The sequence below is a fragment of the Pezoporus occidentalis genome, unplaced genomic scaffold (genome assembly GCF_034315485.1).
Source record: "Pezoporus occidentalis ecotype Australia unplaced genomic scaffold, CSIRO_AGI_Poc_V1 ctg95, whole genome shotgun sequence".
NCBI classification, from domain to species: Eukaryota; Metazoa; Chordata; class Aves; order Psittaciformes; family Psittacidae; genus Pezoporus; species Pezoporus occidentalis.
In genome coordinates this window covers 2,085,693-2,109,141 of record NW_026916315.1, presented here as the reverse complement: position 1 = coordinate 2,109,141, position 23,449 = coordinate 2,085,693, and the positions used below count along the sequence as shown (strand labels likewise).

General features: G+C 40.6%; 1 protein-coding gene across 6 annotated transcripts in view; it reads left to right on the top strand.

The window, feature by feature from the left end:
- The first annotated feature begins 205 nt into the window (after positions 1 to 205).
- Positions 206 to 23,449, top strand: part of HMCN1 (hemicentin 1) — a 190,985-nt gene continuing 167,741 nt past the window's right edge. For all 6 annotated transcript variants that reach the window (XM_062606280.1, XM_062606279.1, XM_062606283.1 and 3 more), the window contains exon 1: positions 206 to 705. In XM_062606280.1, coding sequence (XP_062462264.1) covers positions 438 to 705 — 268 coding nt within the window. In that variant the 5' untranslated portion in view covers positions 206 to 437. The remainder of the gene's footprint in view (positions 706 to 23,449) is intronic.

Sequence of the window (23,449 nt, the reverse complement as noted above, 5' to 3'; positions counted from 1 at the left end):
CGGAGCGGAGAGGCAGCAGGCGGCCAGGTACGAGGGGCGGCACCGGCCCAGCAGCGGCCCACTACCGGCCGCCGAGGAGCGGGTCCAGAGGTGAGGGGAGGGGCTGCGGCGGATCACGGGAGGCGGGGCCGGGGCGGGCACCGTCTCAGCCCGTAGCCGTGGCTTTGGAGGTGGTAGCCGGAGTCGTCCCGGCAGTAGGTCTCGCACTCCGCGGCATGGACGGGTCTCAGCCTTTTCCCTCGGGGCGGTGCTGCCCCAGCCCTGCCCGGTAGGAAAGGCGGAGCGGCAGCCTCGCTCAGACAAAAGCTGCGGCGCTTCCTGCCCTTCGCGTTGAGGGGAGCGGGCGGGCGGTGGGCGCCGGTCTCCGCGCTCCTCCGGGAGGGGCGTTCGAGTGCTTTTCTTGGCCGCCACGGGAGCTGCGCCCGCTGCAGGGGAAAATGGCTTTTCGCGGGAGCATCGGAGCTTGGGGAGCAGGTCTGGGTGCGGTGCTGCTGCTCGCCTTGTGCCCCCAAGCTGAGTCCGAGCTCGGTGGAGAGGCGGTGCCGGAGGGAGCCTCCACCCTGGCATTCGTGTTTGATGTGACTGGCTCCATGTATGACGACCTGGTACAAGTTATCGAGGGGGCATCCAAGATCCTCGAGACATCGTTGAAAAGACCCAAGAGACCGCTTTACAACTTCGCGTTGGTGCCTTTCCACGATCCAGGTAGGGATGCCTCACTGGAGGGTCAGGGAGGGATCCGGGTAGGGAAGAGGGGGGGTCTGCCGCCGTTTGTCGACCGACGAAGGTGGGCTGGGGACGGGATGGGCACCCGAGGAGTCCACGGAGGGCAGCGGAGGAGCGACGGTCCTGCTAAGGGCTGGCCTATATGGACGGAAGGCTGGGTTTTCTGCTCTTCTAGGGAAGGGTAAGTATCGCATTTTAGCCGTCCTTACCACACGCGTCTCCGCTGCCCTCCTTGGTGAGCTTGCCAGGAGGGAGTAACACTTTTTGCACCCCCACCCTGTCTCCTTGTGGACAAATACCAGCAGACCTTCCAAGAGCCTTCAGGGTAAACTGAAGTGGACTCTAGGCGCTCTGTATGCACCAAAGAGTAGTTTAGGGGGCCAAATATGCCACAAAATAATTCTAATATGAGCTGACGAGGTTTCCCTCTCTTCAAGAACATGTATACTAGTAATGAAGCTACTGTTTTTTTTTTTCAGTGTCATTCTATGGGAGCACACTTACATACTTAATACAGTTGTACTTTTCCTCCAATCTTGCCCCATGATTACATTCAGGAACTTGCACTGAAATTATTTACATAGTTGTGTTTTTCAGTTTGGGTTCTTACTTCTTTCCCTCACTTTAGGTCTTTTTTTGTGGACTATTTTTTTTTTCTTTCTTTCTTTATGCTGTGCATTGTGTGATCCCATCTTTCAGCATCTGTTTTCTATTCCCTTCCTACCCCTTTTCTCTGGCTTTCTTCCTCTTTCCTTGTCAAATATCTTCTGGTGACTTGAAGAGGAAATAGGATCAGAATGCCCCAGGCTGGTGATGCATGCTGTACTACTCAGTAAAACCTCCTTAAAAGAAAAAAAAAGAAAAAAAAAAAAAAAGAAAAAAATCAAGGAGTGGGGAAAAGCCCTTGGAAATTACCATTCTGGTTCTAGTTTCCACGGGTTATCTCAGAATATGATATTCCAGAAGTTACTTCTGAAGAATTCTGTTTCTGCAGGAATGTTATCATATGAAAACAGATACATCTTCTATGTTCCCTTAGTCATAGATACTTCTGCTTACAAGATATGTGTTTCCTATGGTTATAAATACCTTAAACAAAATGCTTGGAAAATTAGAGGAAAACTTGTCTTTGCAAATTTTGCCATTTTGCAATCTGTAAGCGTGTGTAAGGATTCTAATTCTATTTTATTATTTTTTATTCATGAAGAATCCATCATTGTGGTATCAGAGTGTCTTGTCATGAAAGGGTCTGCTTATGTGCATTACTGTTTTCACCTTTGGTGTTTATAGACCAAACATATATGGGACTTAAAAAGCACGTTACTACTTACAGAAGTAAGTAAGAAAGAAGAGATTTTGGTCAAGTGCAGAGCCTAGAACTCTTATATCCTTTTGGAAAACCAAGTTGAGTGTTCTCTCTGAAACTCTTTTCCCGTGGATGGGGCAGAAAAATCTACATGTCGGTTTGGGAGTGTTTTGGTTTTATTTTCTCCAGTCACAATTTATGCAGCTTCCCTTTCCGCTCCCAATGTGATTCACTGTAAGAGCTGATAGACCTCTTTATTTCAGGGGCCTTAGTTATCTATACTGACCATGAAAGCATTGTGCACTTCCAGTCTGCAGGTTTGTCTGGATGGTCCTTTTTCTTGCTTATCGTCAGTAGAAAGAAGTTCCTGCTTTTATATCACAGATAGTTCCAGTGCCTAGGTTTCAACATGGGCCACTTTCAAACCCTTTGTTTCAAAAGCCGCTTTTTTCTTTCATATCCCACGTTTTCTCTTCTTCATTCAGTTTTGATTCTGCACATTTTCTCCATTTAATTCATTGTCTCCCATCTCCTTGACCCTCTTGGGCTCTTCAGGATCCTTCCTCCTGTTACAGGTCAATTCCTTTAATCATGCTTTTCTGTACCACCACCTGCTTGCTCTGCACATACCTCACTAGCAGCAAATCCACTGCCACTTTCCTCGGCTTGATTCACCCTTTTTCCCTTCAGTCTCTTGCTTCCTCGCTTCCTCTCTCATTCCCACCCTTTCCACAGGAGATCCCTTTCTTTGGCAAATGTTGGATTTTATTTAGTAGAGTAACTGAAACTTAAACCTGTAGAGTGCTGACCTATACAGCAAAGAACTGCTGGCAAACGTGTTGGTGTATCCTGTTACATGTCTCTATATGGAAGTCCATTTTCCCTGCACAGCCAGAGGGGGCCTTACTTTTTAGCACAACGAATAAATTTAGAGGGCATAAAGGTGTTTGAAAGCAGAGAACGTATACTTTTAAACTTTGTTTTGTCTTAGTTTCTGAAAGCTATTTCTCTATATGTCCTTCTCAGAGTTAGAAGGACGCACTACATTCCAGTGTCTTGAATTTTATGGATGTAGCAGTTCAGACTGCTGGTAGTCTGGTATCTTGCACCTGATGATGAGCAAGCCTATGCAGTTGAAAAGAAACTGCAAGAAATACTGTTGTGACCGTTTCTTTAACATCTTTGTTTAATCTATAGAGAAGTAACTTTTCTCAAAAATCTAATAAAAAATATTGCTTGGATTATATTTCATAGCATCCATTTAATTTGCCTGGTGATGTTCTTTTCTGAAGACTGCTCCACCAAATCAATAAGCATGAGATCATAGTTTCTTATTGCTTGGTTTCCACCCCCAAGTTGTCTGGTTATTTGCCAAACTGATAATTTTTCTTCAGAAAAGAGTGTTGTATATAGCTGCCCCACAGACAAATTTTCTTACTGTTTTTGTGAGGTACCATGCCCCATGAAGCAAATCATACAAGGAGTGAAACATATAGTTGGATCTCAGATCCAAGGACCTTCTTTTTTTTTGTGTGAAGCTGCCCTGACCCAGATACACTATTGACAGGTAATTGCAATATAACATTGGTGTGGACTTGGCTTTTAACTCCGCTCTTTTCCTAATCTATGTTGCACAGAGTATGCTGAACAGTGCTTCAGTCACTCATCTTGCAGTACTGCTTGATTTGTACTGATTAGTGAAACAGCTCAAGTGCTCTCTGAGCACCATGAAGAAAGAGTTGTTGACAAGGAGAGTGTATTCAGCAAAATCATGTGTTCAACAAAACCATGCAAGAATTTGTTTTGGAAGTGTACTTGATATCATAAAGTACAACCAAATTTAAAATAATTCAAGTTATTTAAAAATCCTCCTATATTCTACTGGACTACATTGTTACCAAAGTGCTGCATATTAATGCTGCATTGTGATATACCAACATATTGTGGTCTTTAATGATAGATTTAAATGTAGTATTGTAACTATTGCTATGGTATTAAGAGTAATAGTTAACAAGTATATTTAGTACCAAACCAGAGGGTTTTGGCATAGACTTGCAGCCTACAGGAAAAAAATTATAATGGGTTTCACATTCTGGTACTGCTGTACCATCTGGTGGTATGCTGAGATCTCCATTTTGAAACAGCCTTTTGTTTTGGATTCCGCTTCATGTGGAAGCATGTGCAATGCTTTAACACGTTACAGGAATTTTTTATTGTGTTTTTTCAATGCCTAAACATGACCACAGAAGTTTTGTAGATAGTGAAAGGCGCTGTTGACAAAGAAATCTTTTGCCAGACTTGTGTTCAATGGAAAAACTGGAGGGGGGAAAAAAAAATGTCCCAAATTAAGAAGAGTTGGCACAGGAAAATTTTGAATTGGAGCTAAAGCTTAAGATCAGCAAATGCTTTTGTAGTTGCGTGTTGTGGATCCTGATCTCCTATTAACTCCCATTGTATCCTGTGGAAACAGGATTGGACTTGGAATGTCTTTATTTAACATCTGTGGCCAGCTTTTCTTCTTTTTCTTCTTTTTTTGTTTATGTCATTAAGGAATTTTGGAATGGAAAATAAGCCGAAGTGGACAAATTCATCTCTAGTATTTTTCTGTAAAACAATTGGAGTCGTACTGGTAATAACCAATTTTGCATGATTTAATCAAGCATGTCTTTATGTGAATGACTATTTTATAGACCGAACTCCAGTAATTAATTTTAATTACAACAAAAATGAAGGTAATATATTATCTCTGGACTTACTACTGGAAGTCCACTTCTGGCGCAGTAGGATGGTTGCCTGTTAATACTCTGTATGGCTAATTTGACATGATTTATCTATGTATGATCTAATTATGTCTAAAATTTGCTATGAGCATCTCCTGACCCTTTTGCTTACAAAATAGATAGGCAACATACTGCTTATCTGAGAAAAGGGAAAACATTGTTGCTGCATTGTTCAGATGGGAAAATAGTACTGAACTTAAATCATCATCTAGGATCACAGAATAAATGTGTAGGAGAAACAGAAATACTCTTTTTTTTGTTGTTGTTGTTTTATATTTTTTTTTGCTTCCTCTCACTCCCTGGTTTTGAGAGTAAAACTCTGGTAATATCATGAAGTAAAGGCACGTAATTACATTTAACTTTATAACCTGGGATCTCCTTTATTTAAGAGACTTGAAATACTGTATCCATAACAACATTTAGGCTGCTGGGCCACATACTAGTTTTGAACAAGTTCAGAAGGTCATATAAAAGGTCTGAGAACTTTGCTTTTTGCAGGTTTGATAGTTCTTTTTTAGAAGCTATAATGAAGAAGAAATAATGTTTTTTTTCCAGAGGAGGAAAGTAAGAAATTAAAATTGGGTTATTATTGGAATTTAGAATTTTCATACTTCCTGACATAAAAAGTATTGTGATTATACAAATGGATAATAAAGGGAGATGGAAAGCTGTGTGCAGAAATGGAGAAGTAAAGCTTTCCTGTACATGTTAACTTTTGCCTTGAAATACTCACTTGTGAGTGAAGAAGAATAAAATTGTTCTCTGAGGGTAGCATTAAAACTTCTACCCCTGCTCAGCTGAAATTCTTTCTGAAATTCAACTGCAGTGGCTGCGTGGCCAGAGCCTTCCCAAATGAACCACCACTTTGCCTTTCTGTATCTGCAAGTAGTCAGTATCACTGCCTCTTCACTGCCCAGCAGATTTCTTACATCAGACTCTTCTTGATAGCTTTTCTCCAACATGATGCCCTGCACTTAGCCTTTTGCATTCTTCTGTCACTTGAGGTCTTTAGCCTCAGGCTTTACCCCTGGATTTATGGTTGTCTATTAAACTTCTCAGGTAAAGGCTGAAATGTATATAAATCAGTTGTCTAAAACCTTTTTCCATTCAGGAAAGTTGAATGTTCCATTTGGCGTAGCCTGAAGAAGGTGGTCATTGTCTTCAGCATTCCCTCTGCTTTCTTTGGGTGGAGGAAGAGATGCTTCAAGACTTGATATTAGTTTTACTAAAGAACAGGAACATGACTGTGGAGAAACTGTGTGGCAGTAGTTTTCAAAGCAGGGAGGATAAGTTTAAGGGAAATGTGGTATTTTGTACTGGTATCTGAGTTTGTCTGGTCCACAAGTGGCATTTGTACAAGGCATGGGGGCAGCATGAGAAAAGTCTAGGAGCTTCTGTGGTGTGCCTTTCCTTTGTAGTTCTCATTCTGGGGGTCATGTAGACCTGTTGATGCCATTGCATTTTTGGGTAAGTAATAGCACTTATGTGAGGTTGGTTTGTTATCAGCTAGGTTGTGGTGTGGTATAAACTTCTTTAGTACTTGGTGGGTGATATTCAGCATTGTGTGATGTAATATAGTGGGGTTTAATCGGGTTTTGAGTACACTGTGATGGAACTGGAGAGGTTAGAGAAGTGGTGGGAGAGAGATCTTGCCAGTGTTTTACAGTGTATCCTTTGCTTAATAAAGAGAAAGATACAGTGGGTTGTTGCTCTGTGTGTGTGTGTGTTCTGCAGTGAGTCTGTTGCATTCTACAGACTACATAGATGAATTGGGAATCCCTGCCCATCAAAAATTGAGGACTTGGTAGATTCTGGGTAGGTCTGTTTGTCTTTGGGTAATAATTTTCTGCCCACATTAAGTGGGTCTTCTTACTTTTATTGCTAAGTAAAACTGTTTTAAAGCTATCTAATATTTGAACTAGAAAAATTATAAAGTTGGCAAGGAGGAATAAACTGTTTGCTGATTAAGCTCCTGTAGGCAACTGTTTTGCAAACACTGCATACTTAACAAATTCCAATAGTCTTTATAGGAACCAAAGAGAAGAGTTGCCCCCACTCTCTTTGGCAAGAGTAAGGTCAGAGGCAAAGAAATTTATTCCCTCCACTTAATTCTAGAAGTCCTCTTACTCTGAAAGTTTCATATTTAAGTGGGTTTCATATTATTCCCAAAATCCAAGGTGTGCAGCAGGGGATGCAATGGTGGAAATGTGCTCACTTAACAGATCTGTTCTGGGTGCACTGGTGCAGTAGCTCTAGTGATGCATCCCAGAATATCAGGTTTAAGTTATCATGGTTGATCTTTCCAGACTAGGTGGCCCCAGAAATTTCAGAACACCCTATCTGACAAAGTCAAGTTATGTAATTTGTTATTTTCTGGGGGGAGGAGATTAGGGCATGGGATTGGTTTATTTTCAAATTCCTTAGCTATATAGCGACAGCAATAACGAGTGCATGTTCAAGCTGTGAGTTTTTTCTTTCATATTTTAGGAAATGCAATATAAATTTATAACTGTTCAGTGCTGTCTTCATATTTGAAGACAACCAGAACTGGGCATAGTAATTGTTAAATCTGCTCTTTGGTGCCATAACTGTTCAAGTGTCACTAGTACTTGTTATTTTACCATTTACAATTTTGGCAGGAAATACTCCATTTCCTTAAAGCCTAAATTTCATGTCTATGTTGTTTCTGCTATGAAGTTTTATTGCTGCTGTCATCAGCTGAATGACAGTCACCAATACTGTGACTATACAATAGCAAACAAGTCCAAGTTGACAAGGATAAAGTCTAAAGCACTTACGGGTATTTTCTATCTCTGAGACTTCTGTGAAAACCATACTGATCATATATGAAATGATTGTTTTGAAACCTTATAGTCAACCTTAATGGAGCCTTCTCTGGAAGGATTTGTTTAGGGTCCCTCTAAAAATAGCTGTTGTAGATTACAGAAGGTAGTATTGCCAGTACCAGAAGTTCCAAAATCTGTGAAACAGTCAAAATGTTGTAAGATCATCCAAAAACCTACTAGAACATCAACTAAAACTTTTTTCTACTGTCTTAAATCTATCTCTCCAGCCCTGAAAATATGTACAACAGTAAATTTCCCCTCAGTTTCTTGAATATTTTTTTTGCAAGGGAAAGGATTTTTATCCCTATTTTTACTTGAAGATACAACGGTGATTGTAATTTCCTTTAGGAAAAGAGTGATAATGCCTCAAATCTGTTATTCTCTTCTGCTTTGCATTATGATTTATTTTTCATGTCCCATTTGAAGTTGTTGACTGCTGGACTTATGCAGAAGCTACTTGTTCTATTTTGCTTTGCTATCCCCAGCTCCAAGTGGTAACAATTACATGAACAGCTCTGTAGCTCATGAGTAATGCATCCCAATGTTATTCTGCTCCAGTAATTATTACTGAGGTTGTTCAGCAAATGAGGCTTGCTGTTTAGCCCTGTATGCCTGTTCTTCATAGCTTCTGGATTTTGCATAAAGGGTACTTGACGCATTTTGTCACAAGTGGCAGTCACTATTACAGTGCCATTGCCAACTCAAACATTAGGTATGCAACAATTTTACAGTTTTAAATTCACTCCTGAATATAGTGTTTTTTAATGGGAGAGCTTTCTGTCAGTTGCCTTAGAAGTTTTGCTATTATCCATCCTGAAAAACTTTCACTTCTCAGACTGGTAGGTTTTCCTTCGTATCACTTACTATTAGTAGATACAAAATGTGGACTTCAGAGGATCACACAGCTTGCTGAGAAGGGAAGGGTGGTGTGTAGGTTCTGTAATCTCTACTCCAGATATAATTGTGTCTTTAGATCATCTAAAGGGAACTGAACCTATTGAGAAACTGCTGACCACTGTTCTTGGGGACATGGGTATAGAAGTGTAGGCATACACTTCTATACCCATCACTTGGGTGATATGATTTAGCGTAAGGTGTCCCTGCCCACGGCAGGGGGGTTGGAACTAGATGATCTTAAGGTCCTTTCCAACCCTAACGATTCTATGATTCTATTCTATACGTCACAAAATACACATTTGAAGAGCAGCACAAACCCACACAGTGACAGAATGAAGCTGTGGTTGGTCTTTCTGCTGCTGCTGTTCTGTGCAAAGAGATTTGTTCCTGCCCTCCCATTAGAGGCTGCTGCCCTGTTATTTCTGCTACTTTAACTATTTGCTGATTGATCTCAAAGTAAATATCACGCAATACTGAACCAGATTAGAAAGTGATTAAGCTGGTGCCAGTTAAACTGAAACAGTGAAGCCTCGTCCCAGATAAAAAATGGCTGTGTAATACATTTCATCATGTCCTGATTTACCCCAGAAGTAAGTATGGTTTGCTCACTCTGAAGTGCAGCGCGGAAGGAGGATCTCTGCAAATTTTATTCTCTGCCTGCCTGGGCAGCTGAAGATTATGCTTTCTCCTTGTTGTAAAGTAGGAAATGATACTCTTACCTAAGGTGGCAGTGTCTGATAAGTGGAAGCAGTGGGGAGAAGGTAGATACCAACAGTGTAAGAGCTGAATTCATAGTCTTCTGACGCCCCCGTTCTCCTTCTTCCCTCCCCCCCCCCCCTTGAATTTATTTCTCAAAAGTTACAGTAGCTTTTTTCCACACAGTCGTGTATAGAAGCCAAGTTAGTACTATCCATGGCATTAATTGTTGAACAGCAGGCCATGTTGGCTAAAAGTCTTGATGAGAGCTCTAAGGTATGGCAAGAAAAGAGAAATTTCTGATAATATATGCATTTACTGAATTGGTTTAAGTGGCCAAACATCAAATTTCTAATGATCTATAAAAAGCAGTTATTTTATGCAAATCCTCAATTGCTTTTAAGCCATGAATCAGGCTGTCTGTGAAACTGATATATTGTCTTTCTCATCTGGAGAAAACAGTTATTAAATTAACAAGGAGGCATAAATATTGTATACATCTTTAGCTCACTTTAACTGAGGCAATAGTGCTCATTGTAAGATGAATTGTCAGTGAAATATACAGAGGGAAGTTGACAAGGAGGCTAACAAGAAAACATCTGACTTTTGAACTGACAACCTTGTTCTTTTAAATTGGCAATGCTAGAAGATCATGGAAAACAATGCCTTCTGTGGTGTGGAGTTAATAGTGAATGCCTTTACTCAAGAGAGGAGCCTGAGTTCTCAGAGAAGGAGGAGAAAAACACCCAACAAACACAAGAACTGAAGGCTGCTGAAAGTGAGACTAAACCCTAATCCTTGCTGAGTGCGTGTTCATGTGCCTTTTGAAAGCTCTATACTATGTGATACAGAGCTGGGGCTCATGTTAACTGCAAGGTGGTAAACAATATTTGTCCTATACAGGGGTACATGGAGTGATGGCACTCCATTTGCTGGTACAAATTACGTCTAAAATTCTCTTAGACAACAGTGATCAAAATGAGCTTATATTGGGTTGGTACTTTGCTGTGTGCCTGGGGCATTCTTTGTCTTGCCATACCAAACCTATGTAGTATTTTTCTGACTTGGGCTTCACAAGCCTTCCCCCCACCTCCCAGTGTATTGGAGGCTGCTTGAAATTTATACTAGAGGCCATTCAATTCAGTCAGTTGAGGATCTGGATAAGCTGGATTAAGGAGTATGGAAAAGGAACAGATACTTAATTTAGTTAATAAATTTTGAATATGGCCTAAAGAATGAAAGGAGGAACCCTTTAGACAGTGAAAGCCCTCAGATGCCAGTTAGTATATATTTTCCAATCAATGATTTGATTTTTTGGCATACGCTGTAGACTTTGATTTTGAAAAAATCATCAGAGAAAATACTGAGAACATATGTTTCTCAGTTTGCAAATGGCAAAACAATTTCTCTGTTGAAAGAGACTGATGGTGCGACTTGATTGGCCTGCCATGCCTTGGTACATTTTGTTAGGAGAAATAGGATGGATTTAATGAAATGTGTTCTGGGCTGTTTGCTTCATTTTCTTTCCTTACTACTGCCAGTGAAAATGTGTTTTACCCCTTAAATACATTGTTGAATATAACGATTTCTTTATAACATTTGCCAGTGTTCAGGATTTCCCATTGTAAGTGTATTATGCTCAGGTGTGATTTATGAGATCTTTCAGTTCTGCCTATTGTGAATTCATGCTGTGCAGTTACTGTTGGGTGAACTCTGGGTCCAAGATTTGCATTTGTATAAGGATAGTTTGCAATGTTACATTTTTAAGCAGGATCAGAGTGGTTTAGGTCACACATATCCCCTTGCGGTCTATGGTTAACCTTCTCTTGTTGCCTTTTTAAGAACATGTGCAACCTATTCTTTGGTAACTGTAGATGTGAACTGAGCTTTCCCCTGTTTCTTGCCAGAGGAGAAGCACAATGACTTCATGTTTCTAAAGTACTTAAGTGGGATCATGTCAAGATATATAAACCCATGACAAAGAGGACAGGATTAATCCCATCCAACAAGCACTTAACTGAAGAACCTTTGCTGAGAGCCTAGATACCCAAAGGTTCCTTCTGTAACTGACAAAAAGAAACTGGCACCTTTGTGGGGCAGTTCATTGGTTGTGAATCTTTAAATACTCTTTGGATGTCTCATTTGGTTTTGCCAGCTGCAGAGGGAACAAAAGTTAGTTCAGCTGAAGCCCTGAAAATAGGAGGTATGAAGTCAAGTGAGAGGATTTTTCTTGCTCCGGAGCTGACTGTCCAAATAATAGCACCTGAGATTTGATTCAGACTGGTTTTCATCCTGCCATATCAATACTAAGTGCTCAGATGAGACTAGATCACTGGGAGGATAAGTAGTGTCTACATTGTGATGTCTTCCCTGGTTCTTCAGCCCAGCTGAAAAACTTTCCATGGTAGGGCACTTTGAGCTAAAACTGAGTGGCAACCTGTGAAGGCAGTTCTAGCATAAGCTGAGGCACTTCTGCAAGTCTGCTTTGCCAGGGGTGTTGGTGGATGCCTAATGATGTGGCTAATCAGAATGTCTTGCATCTCATTTGGCCCTACTGCATGTTGTCAGCAGTTTGAACATTGGGTGTTTAGCAGAGACCATTCTGTGTAAGCCAAGGGAGTAATACTAGTAGCTAAGAGGCTGATAATCATTGTGGGGCAAAGCCACAAATGGGGTCCATGGTGCACACCCTTAATGTGTGTTGCGAATGTAAACAGGCTGTGTATATTTATAAAGATATGTTAAATTTTTGTTCTCTATCCCATGTACCCTTCCATCTTGATATTCTTTGGTACACCTCTTTACAGAGACAGTGTGTGCAGTTTTCAAGCTCTGCTCAAGTTGTAGCCCTTTTCCTAAAATATACTTTGCCTCAGATTTCAGTCTGCAAGACATTACTGGTAAAATATATACATATTTAAAATGACATATTCCCAGACACCAGGCCAACAAGCTGCATTCATCACATGCAAGAAAACAGAATTGAAAGTGTTGAATTTGTTTTCAGTAATGTATTCCTATTAGCAGTCTCATCTGTTCACTCCGGAATAGTGGCTTCCTTACCATATGCTCTTGGTAATACAACAGTTAGTGTGTGATATTAGGTACAATGAATCAAGTATATAAGTGTTCAAAGCCTGTGTATAACGTAAAGGGACTCCCAAAATAAACTTGGATGTATGAGCACTGTGCAGAGAGAATTTTCAATTATTCTTTTGAGGTGCCTTCATGAGCCAGCTATTACAGAAGACAGCTGGACCCTTCATGGTGCAGAGCCTGTGTAGAATTGCAATTGAGGGAATAAACTTTATCTCAGTGTTTTCATGGGAGCTGTAATGCTTCCTTCCTCTGTTTGTTTTGTTTTGGGGTTTTTGTGGTTTTTTTTGTGGTTTTGTTGTGTTTTGTTTTTTTTTTTTTTTCCTGTCATAGGACTTCAAAATATGAAGACAACTTTAAAAGACAGTTTCATGTAGCCTGATATACAGTAGAGCCGAAATCCCAGTATCAACTTTAGAACTACAGGATAAATTGCAACCAATAGAGCTTTTTCTGCAATGAGATCTAACTAAAAGCAGAATGGGCCTCCAGTTTTCAGAATGGAAAAACCCTGCTAAAGTGGAGTGAGTGGGGGTGGGTTTACATAGTTAAGTGAAATGAAGGAATGTCTTGTGCTACTACAGTCCCAGCTAAATGCAGGGTCTGTTTGGTCAGGATAGCAGCTCTAATCTATGACTATAGGTTACTGCTGGATTCCTGCCATCTTGTTTAAATTACATCCATAGCCTGGGGGAGGTAGGGGTTGTAAGCAGGAAGCCATTGTAATTTTCATGCTTTGGACACCCGTGTATTTTCATGAGCTGAAGTGAAGTGTCTCTGGGGATGCTGAATATCACTGAAACATTTCCTGAGTTCTCTTAAGCTGTACAATGGTATGTCCAAGTCTGTTTTCCAAAGGACAGAGCTTTTTTGTTTAGTTAGTGAGGTCTTAGTTCACTGAACTAGTATGCTTTTGCACTTATAATTTATTGAGGAACAGAAGAAGAGGAAAGTTGTGCAGGAAAAATGAAGTCCTCTGCCTTAGAACAGCTAGGAATACTGTGGTTTCTTTTATGCCCCTATATTCCTTTATATTTCCGCTTAGTAAAATCCTCAAAAGGTTGTGTCTTTATAGCTACTGTGTCAGACCTAGTTTTTTTTAGACTGTAAATAAGTGAAATTGGTAGGCAAGCACATGGTTTAGCTGGAGTACCTAGCTAGAAGAGATTGATTGCTGCCAGTCTTTGGGCAAATCACTTTGCATTATGGCACTTCTTTTCCATTTGTTGTTGCTTAGCTTGTAGAGCACCAACACAATAGTAGTGTGGTTTTAATTGGAGATCTTTATTATCACTGTGCACACACTAACCACTGTCTTTTGCCAGCTCGGGTATAAGAAGTACTGCTAGCCAGCAGCAAGCGGCAAGGACAAAGCCAAACATCACTCTCGGCAGACTGCTGAAGTGACACACGGTGTACACTTGTTGGTACAATGTTTTACCTGCTCCTCTACAGCATTTGAAGAGCATAGTACGGCGCTTAGGCAGCGGCGCTTGTCCAGGATTGTTGCTTCCTGATTTAACAGCATATTACTTAAAAATCTACATCTTCGTGGTTTCTTTTTGTTGGGGTTGTGTGGTTTTGTTTGTTTTGGTTTTGTTTTGGTCATGTCTTCCCCTTTTAGATTTTACATAAACTAAATCAAAGCACAGAGAATTTATGTGACTTACTCCTGAGTCACAGACCTCTGTGTTGACCACAAACGCTTAAATCACTTACTTGTCCCTGTAATGTTTATTCCTCCTTTTCCTTTCTTTCCTAATCTTTCAAACTCCCACGTCTTTTTATCTTTTTCATCTCTGCCTTCAGCCCATCCTTTCCTCAAATTTTCCATTGACACATTTCTCTCAGAGGTTCAGTGCCCCTTCTCAGTGCTCCCTTTATCTCAAGATTTTTTTGGCAGTCTGGAGTATCTTTCACATATGCAGACTGGATCCTGGTGATGAAATATGTTGATGCTAAAGGCAATATATTCTTGCTCTGAAAGAAGTGCTGTGTTAGCCACAAAGAAGTTTATGCAGGAGATGATGGAGAAATCTTTCCCTTCCTGCTTTCAGTGTGTGTGATGCTTGCCTATGCATGAATGAGGGTGGTAGCAAGGACTTGTATTCTCACTTTTCATATTGGCCTTGCAAGCAAGTACTTCTCTAGAGTTTGTTTTGGGTATGAATTGGACAGACTGACTCCAATATTTTGTTCTCTGAGACTTTGGCTGAATTTGTGGGCATACATTTTCTTAAATGTGTCTCTGTATTGGAGAAAATTACTGCTATCTGCTTCCCTCTTTGAGTTTATGGCCTTTTCTGATCCCCAGCCATGAGGGCTGCTTCTGAATTCCAGGTTAATTCCAAAATGGTCCAGGTTATAAACTTGCTAGCTTGATTACAAAGAGTGCATGAACTTTGCTGCCCAGTGGAGGAGGTGATAACTTGTGTTAGGGCTGTTCTGGAGAGCAAGGCTGATAGTTTGTTCAACTGACATAGCTGTAGTGAGAAGGGAATGAATGTCCCTAGTGCTAATGAACTGAATTGAACTGGAAAGATTGAACTACACAGGAGCACTGTTTGTGTAAATCTAGATTGTCAGCATTCAGAGAGACTATGGGAGAAAAAAATTGTGTGCTTTGTGTATCAAGCTTTGTTCTAAATACTGCTACTGTAGCTCATGCCTAGGGTGTGAAAGATGGAGACCAAGCCATTACTGTAAAAACTCAGCCCTTTCCCCACCCTTGAAAGTGGAATTGTAGTGTTCTGTTACCTAAAGTGAATGATGCTATATGAAGACAAAAAAAAAAATGCGTATTGGCTAAATTGCATATTAAAGAATTTGGTAGTTTTATCACTTCAAGTGAATGTTTTAAGCTCCTGGTGGTTTTGCATAGCCACTTATACTGACATGTACCCATGTTTTTTCTTTTGGAAGGCAAGCACAGAAATATTCCAGGTTGGTAGAGCTGTGTGATAGCTTATGGAGATGGAGCTCTAGTTTAAAAGTGGTATAAGAGGATAATTTTTTTTTCTGTAAAGTTCATGCAGGAAGAAACTTCAGCTGTCTTATTGTACGCCTATTTTACAGGGATAGGTCTTGTTCCATCTCACTCCATACCCTTTGCAAAACCGTTAAGAAAAGCTCTAAATCATAGAATCATAGGCTAGTTAGGGTTGGAAAGGACGTTAAGATCATCTAATTCCAACCCCCCTGCCATGGGCAGGGACACCTCACACTAAACCATGCCACCCAAGGCTCTGTCCAGCCTGGCCTTGAACACTGCCAGGGTTGGAGCATTCACAACTTCCCTGGGCAACCCATTCCAGTACCTCACCACCCTAACAGTAAAGAACTTCTTCCTTAAAAATTAAGTGAATAAATAAATGAAGCATATTTTATATTAACTGTTTAATTTGCATTAAGGTTGTGAAGAAGCAGATATGAAATACATAAAATCTCTCAAAGCTTAGAAATTTTTACTGTAGATAGTTACGTGATAACTCAAGCACATCTCACTTCTTGTTTTGTAGCTATGTAGCATTAAACAGTTTCTTAGTTGCAATGAAATGTCCCTTTGTGTAGCTCTAAAAGCTATTCTCCAGCTTCATTGTCTCAATGAATGGGTTTTGATCTCAGTTAGATGGTGTAAATCCAGGGTAATTCCATTACAGTAAGTGATGTTAGTTTGGGTTTACATCAGTATAACTGAGGTCAGAGTCTGGCTATATTAATTTGCTATGTATTACATATGTCCCAAATACCATAGAATCTTAGAATTGTAGAATGGTTTGGGTTGGAAAGGACCTTAAGATTATCTAGTTCCAACCTCCCTGCCATGAGCAGGGACAACTTCCACTAGACAAAATCACTCGAGGCCTTGTTCAGCCTGGCCTTGAGTACTGACAGAAATGGAGCATTCACAACTTCCTTGTGCAACCTGTTTCAGTGCCTCACCACCCTCACAGTAAAGAACTTCTTCCTTTTATCTAACCTGAACCTCCCCTGTTCAAGTTTAAACCCAAAGCTATCCTTTCACATCTCCTGTTCAAACCTTACTGGCTTTTCCTACTTTCCCAAATTCCAAGTGTAACAAGGTAGGTGAAATTTACTTGATGAAATATTGTTTATGCAGTGTCTGTTCTTATTAGCTCAGCTGGTTTTAATTCTTTCCAGCACTGTTTGAAGTTTTATTGTACTCTGGATAGGATCTGAATTCGTCATACTTTTACTACCTGCCTCAATTTCGTCAGAAGTATGGTGTTTTAAAATCCAGGGTGCTCTCCCATCTTATCATTGAGTAAGATATGTATGCCTTGGTGATATTTCAAAGTGGTTCTTAACTCAAAAGATCAGAAAAAGGTTGTGCCCTAAGGTATTATTGTTAATCAGCAACATAACATGTTTGAAAGAGCTTCGTAAATGCAAGATGTGACTTTAGAGAATGAGATGAATTGATTTTTTCCTGTTTTTGTTTATATTTCCTGACGTGATGCTAGCTTTGTAGAAGTGTACTCTGCACTTTATTACGGAGTATTGTAATTCACCATGCATGAGACACATCTGGAATTTTGTTTGTTCTATTAGCTAAGTTTGGATTATTGTTGAAGTTTAGATGTTTGGACAGTTTTATCTGTGTTTATATAGTTTAGCTGGTACTCTGGGGTCTTGGCCTATATAATTGGACCAGAAATGAACCCATAATTTCTGGATTAAACTCTTTACAGTTGGTCTTCTAGTGGTACAGTGTCTCTGCCTTCACATGATGATAAAAATTGTGGCCAGAATATCCAGCTAGGGATGAAGAATGGATGGGACATGGGAAACACCATGTCCCTCACAGTTTGAAGACCCTCACCACAAAGAAACTGTCTGTAGTTAAGCAAAGCAGGAGGGACAGTGGCAGATTTAAACCAGTCATTGTTGGCTACTGAAAGTCATTTGCTGAGGTGAGCAGCTCCAGGGAGGATGCCTTCAACACCAGAGTGAGGGGAAGCACAGTGTCCAGAATAACAGGAAGGGCTTCTAGAGGTATGTAGCAAACAAAAGACAGACTATGGATAATGTGGGCCTTCTCCACGAGCTGTAGGAAGAACTGGCTACCCTGGATTTGGAGAAGGATGAGGTTCTTAATGACTTCTTTGCCTCGGTCTTCACTGGCAAATGCTCTGACCACACCACGCAAGTCTTGGAAGGCAGATTCAGTGACTGTGAGAATGAAGACCCTAGGCCCACTGCAGGAGAGGATCAAGTTCAAGATCATGTTAAGAACCCAAATGTGCACAAGTCCAATGGGACCTGATGAAATCCATCCACAGGTCCTGTTGGAGCTGGTTTGAATGAAGTTGCTAAGCTACTGTCCATCTTATTTGAGACATCATACAGTCAGGTGAAGTTCCCAACAACTGGAAAAAGGGAAATACAACCCCCATTTTCAAGAAGGGGAAAATGGGTGACCCAGGGAACTACAGACCAGTCAGTCTCACCTCTGCGCCTGTCAAAATCTTGGAGCAGATTCTCCTGGAAAGCAGACTAAGGCACATGCAAAAAACCAAGGTGGTTGGTGACAGCCAGCATGGTTTTACTAAGGGGAAATCATGATTGACCAATTTGGTGGCCTTCTACGATGGGGCTACAGAACTGATGGATAGGGGCAAAGCAGTTGATGTCATCTACCTGGACCTGTGCAAAGCATTCGACACTGTCCTGTACAACATCCTTGTCTTTAAACTGAAGAGACATCAATTTGATAGATAGAACACTCAGTGGATAAAGCATTGGCTGGATGGCTGCATGCAAATAGTTGTGATCAATGGCTCAATGTCCAGCTGGGTACTGGTAGCAAGTGGTGTTCTCAGGGCTTGGTGTTGGGACAGATCTTCAACATATCTGTCGGTCACAAGGGCAGTGTGATTGAGTGCACCTTCAGCAGGTTTGCCAACGACACCAATCTGTGTGGTTTGGTTGATATGCTAGAGGGAAAGGATGCCATCCAGAGGGACCTTGGCACACTTGTGAGGTGGGCCAATGCCAACTTCATGAAGCCAAATGCAAGGTTCTGCACCTGGGTCAGGGCTGTCCCAGCCATAGCTACAGGTTGGCAAGATCATCATTACCCCAGGACTGCCAAGACCACCATCAAAGCATGTCACTAAGGGCCTCATCTACATGTTTTTTGAACACTTCCAGGGACAGTGATCTCACCACTTCCCTAGGCAGGGAAGGCCTTGGCACCCTTTCAATGAAGAAATTTTTCCGAATATTCAGTCTAAACCTCCCCTGGTGCAGCTTGAGGCCTTTACCTCTGTCTTCTAAGTTCCATGTGGTGACAGTCTTCACCATGACTACACCAATGAGCAGTTCATAAAGACAGATGGTTCCTTGAACCTGCACAACAGTTTAAAGAGTTAGTTATGCACTTATGGTGTTTGTTCCTTGTCATTAATGTTCCTGAAACAGTCATCAGTTTGTATACCTGTGCTTTCTTTTCAGAAGTTCCACTGAAGATGTTGGCATTCGTAAGTATGTTTTCTTCAGGCCTGAACTATTTAAAAGTGTCTGTAATCAAGACCTCCCTTTTCTAGGACTGCACTTTCTTGCTTTATAGCTAGGCTACGGGAGCTCCAGAGCTCTCGTCACTAACAGGCTTTTTACTGTAGAAGTATGTTTGGAAAAGTGTGTAAGTGGAGGTGAAATGGGCAGTTGAAGATTCAGTGTTGTCTCACTGGATAGTTGGACTTCTAAGTCTTGCTTCTTATGGAGAACATTGGGCATGAGATTGGCTCCTTGCAGTAGGAGCACTAAACAGCTCACAGCAGAACAAAGACAGAATCCATTATATAAGCAATTTATCTTAAGACTAGCTTCAGCTAGAAGTATATATTCTGTCTGAAATGTGTATCTAGTGCTCTTGTTCTTTAAACAAAGATGAGTGACTTGCGCTGTGTGACAATTGGGGCCATTTAAATTCTGACGTTATTATTCTGTACAGTCTATTGAAAATTATGCCTTTTCATTTCTACTTTAATGGTGTGGAGGTTTGGGATGAGTTCTCTCTCCCTCTTTTTTTGTTGTTGTTGTTTTTTAGCACTGCTAGTATGTTATCAAGCTCTCATAGCATATAATATTGAACAGATTTAAAAGTTAAATTTTCACTTTGCTCTGAAGAGCTGAGGAGTGCTCACTAATATGCCAGCAGTAATGAAGTACTTGAGGGTGACTGTTGTTACACTAACATTTAGGACAACTGCTACTGTATAGTAAAACTCTTAGGTCTTTATGATACTGGAAGACTACACATTTTGTGTCAGTCCAAAAAAAAAGAATGAGAGATGAGAAGCCCACGGGGAAAATATAAAATAAAGAAGCACTGAAACCATGTCCCTAGGCATTTCATTCTTTGATAGCACAAATAGGGTGGGGAAATTTTGATAACACTGAAAATGGCATCGAGAGCAAACTTCAGCTGATGCGATCAGGCTGTAAGCAGCTGTATTTCTACTCAACAACAAAAGTGAATGACATATTTCAGGTTGTATTAAAACCATGATTTTGGTGTTTACCATGGCATCCTTAGTCAATGTACTTGTCTGCCAGCTGCAGCAACTAAGAAATTAGCACCTACGTTTCACTTGTGCTGACTTGCAAGGGGAGTGGTTATCACTTAAAATATTTTTATGGTGGTTTTTTGTTTGTTTGTTTTTTTGTCTCCCAAGGTCTGGGTTGTGCCTGGAAGAAATGCTTTTGATGGACCTACATTAACAGTACAAGTCAGGTTGTAGCACTGATTTTTGGGAGCTTGATGGCTTCGTGGCCACAGATCCAAATTCTCCAAAGGAGAAAGCTTTGTGGTGTATAAACAGGCTAAACAATTTAGCAAAAAGAATCATGGTAAATTATTCCAGTTTTTAAACTTAATAATTCTTTCATAGTAACTTTGGTTATTATGTAGTGATTCATCTATTTAATTTCCATGTGAGAATTCCATGTTTTTCCAATAGTTACCTGAGTTCATTCCAGTTTTTTTGGACTCAGCCAGATACAAGGTGAAATTGAGAAATACAGAGGTGAAAGGCAAAGAAGTTAGTTTAAGCTAATTTCTGTCTAAACATAAATACTGGCATTAATTTGGGCAATTTTTAAAATATAGCAAACAGAAAAAAAGGTTTCTGCATAATATATTCCCGTTCAACCAATTTAAGTTATCCTCATGAAAAATGAAAAACACTGTTTTGTTTAGGATGTAAAAGTTAGTGCTCTCATATTTATTTTTTTTTTCCTTTAACTTTTCCCTCCCTCCTCACATCTGCTTTCTCTGTTAGTTTGGAGCATGCTTGCATATTTATACCAGTAAAGCTCAGTGGAATTTAATAATCCACAGATAACATTTAATGTTACTCCACTTCCACAGCTTTCTGAAACTACTGAACACTCAAACCTGCATCAAGAGCAGAAATATTCTCATGATTTCTCTTCCTTCTTCCAAAGCCATGAAACAGCTTTTCTAAAGCCATTAACCTCCTGTTCTGTTCAGGTGTCCCACTGCACATTTGGATATATAATGTCGTGGTCCCTGCAGTCAGTGCCAAGGGCAATGAGCCTTTGTGAAGGGGCAAAAGAAATCTGCACAGAACATGGTCTGGCTCCTGCCAATGCTGCTAATCACAGCTAATTGCACTGAACTGTGGTGGGTTGATGGGTGTGGTGTGGCTAAATCTGGAGGGATTAGTAGGTACTCAGTTAAGGTCTCGTGAATCTGCTGTAATGAGCTGCCTAGAATTATTGCCTGCATAGAAAAGTTGGCAAAAAGCAAAATGCAAAATGTATTTGTGAGCTGCCCGTAAGGAAGAAACAAATGCCACTTCTGGAACTCAGATGGCATCTCGGCTCTAATGCAGGCCAAGTGGCAGAGCCAGGCCCTGTAACCTACATGTTATTTTTGAGCTGTGCTCTATGGTTTTAAAGTTAGTTAAGCCACTAGAAGTGTTTTATAAGAAACTTTGAATTTATCCAGAGCTGTTTGGCTGCCTCCTTGAGCTGGTAGCTGCTTACACAGTGAGGGGAGATACTGCACCATAGTACTGCTAGTGGTTAGCAAAGGCTATTCCTATACCTGCTCAGAGGGTGGAAAGGAGTAACAGACGAAGCTGAGAGTCTGTTTCTTTTTTTTGCTGTGGAGTCCAAAGCATCGATAGTCTATCCAGCTTTAAGCTATACAATTTATGAAATCCTTGTGTTTATCTTTTCTGTGGAGACGCTTGTAATATCCTTCAGCTTAGTAGGGCTGCATCATCTGCTTCAAAAACTTCTCATACTCAATAGAATTTTAGGTAGTCTGAAAGATAATGAATAAAGTGGTTGATGACCTTTTAGGATGCTGACTCCTGAATGGAGCTAGCTCACACTGAGATAGCGGCATGCTTTGCCACTGCATGGTTGAGCTCTTAGTGATGAAATCCTGGAGCTGCTGTTTTACAGCTGAAGAAACAAGCTGAAATTGGTGCTTTCTGTATGAGTGCATGACTCTCTTCCACCCACTAAGACTCTTCTGGTCTTAGTTGATTTTAAAAATAATGTTTTTATTATGTTTTGCTTGCTGAGATCTCAATGTTAGATAATGAATGATTGTCAGAAGAAATGATGGACAGACATAAATTGGGGAATTGTTTATGTACCATGGAGCTTACATCAGGTCAGTGAATTTGCAGATTATCTTTCCAAAGTTACCAGTAAACACGTCTGGCTTGCAGACAAATCCTTAGCAGTGCAGTCAGAATCAGACACTTCTGTGCAACAGGAATTATTTAACAAATATCATTAGATTAATTGTGTGACTCTTGGGGGGCAAGTTCTAGCTTTTGATTCTTCCACCAGATTAAAAGGATGAAGTAAGTGCAGTGCTAGAGAGGAGAAAAACATTTTGTTTCTCCTCATGTGGTTGTTAAATGGCTCCCAGCTGCTAAAGTCATGGGGACTGCAATGTGCCAGTTGGGAGAGTTGACTATGTGGTCTGTCCTCCCCTGTGCAGCCTGCACTGCTGCCACAGAGCCATTTGTGCATTGCTGTTCCAGGTCGAGAACTGGGGAGAACCAGAAGCTACACTGGCAGATGTTTTCTCAGGTTTGGACTACAGACAGCAACGACATGCATGGGACCACTGTCACCACCAAGCTATTCCGGCAGCTGTGGAGAAACTCCACAGCCCAGCCATGTGATTTCTTACTCTTTACCCTGAGATTGTGGTGGCCATTCAAGTTTCTTAGGCTTAGTTCCCTGTAGTTCTGCAGTAAGTTTATCCCTTACTGAATGATACATGTTGCTTAAAAATGCTTTGGTGCCTTTTAGAAAATTACACAATTACAAATGGTGCAGGCAGAAGTTAAAGGATGGGGGAGAGCTGCTTCTGGCTGATCTGCCAGTTACCAAAGTAAACAGTGCTTTAATGAAGGTTTTGAGGGACTCGTTTGGCCATGAAAAACTTGCAATGTCTTTCTCTGTAAGTTGTCATTTAAATCCAAGCCATGTTATTCTTAAAAATAGAAGTAAAATGCTTCAGTATTCTCTTCTGCCCAGATTGGCTCTGTCAGATACCCAGTTTTGTCATGTTTTCTGCAGCTTTTTACCATTGCTTTCTTGTGCAATAGACTTCTACAACAGCCCAGGTTGAAAGGGACCTTGAAAAATCATCTGGCCCACCTATGGAACAGAGCCTCACCACGAGTAAGAAATGTGTCTATTTAAAAATCTTCACTGTTAAAATTAATGGGATTTTAAAAAGACCAAAAAGTTCACTTTAACCTGGTACACAAGTAACTGACCTTCTGCTAACATCTTTAAATAGGTGCTTTAACTTAACAAAGTAACTGATGCTTCTTTATTCATGATGGTATTTGAGGCACCATTGTTAAAACCCTGGGGGTGCACTGTTCGAAACTGGGTATTGTCAGAGTGAATAATCAGTGTACACAGACAGTGTTATTTTTATTATGCTTGGAAATATCCATCCTCAAAGGATGGCAACTGGGTACATTGTAAAGCACTTTTTAATATTAAAATTAATATGTTCATGCATGTGTATATGTGTGTATATATATATATATATACACATGCATGCTCAT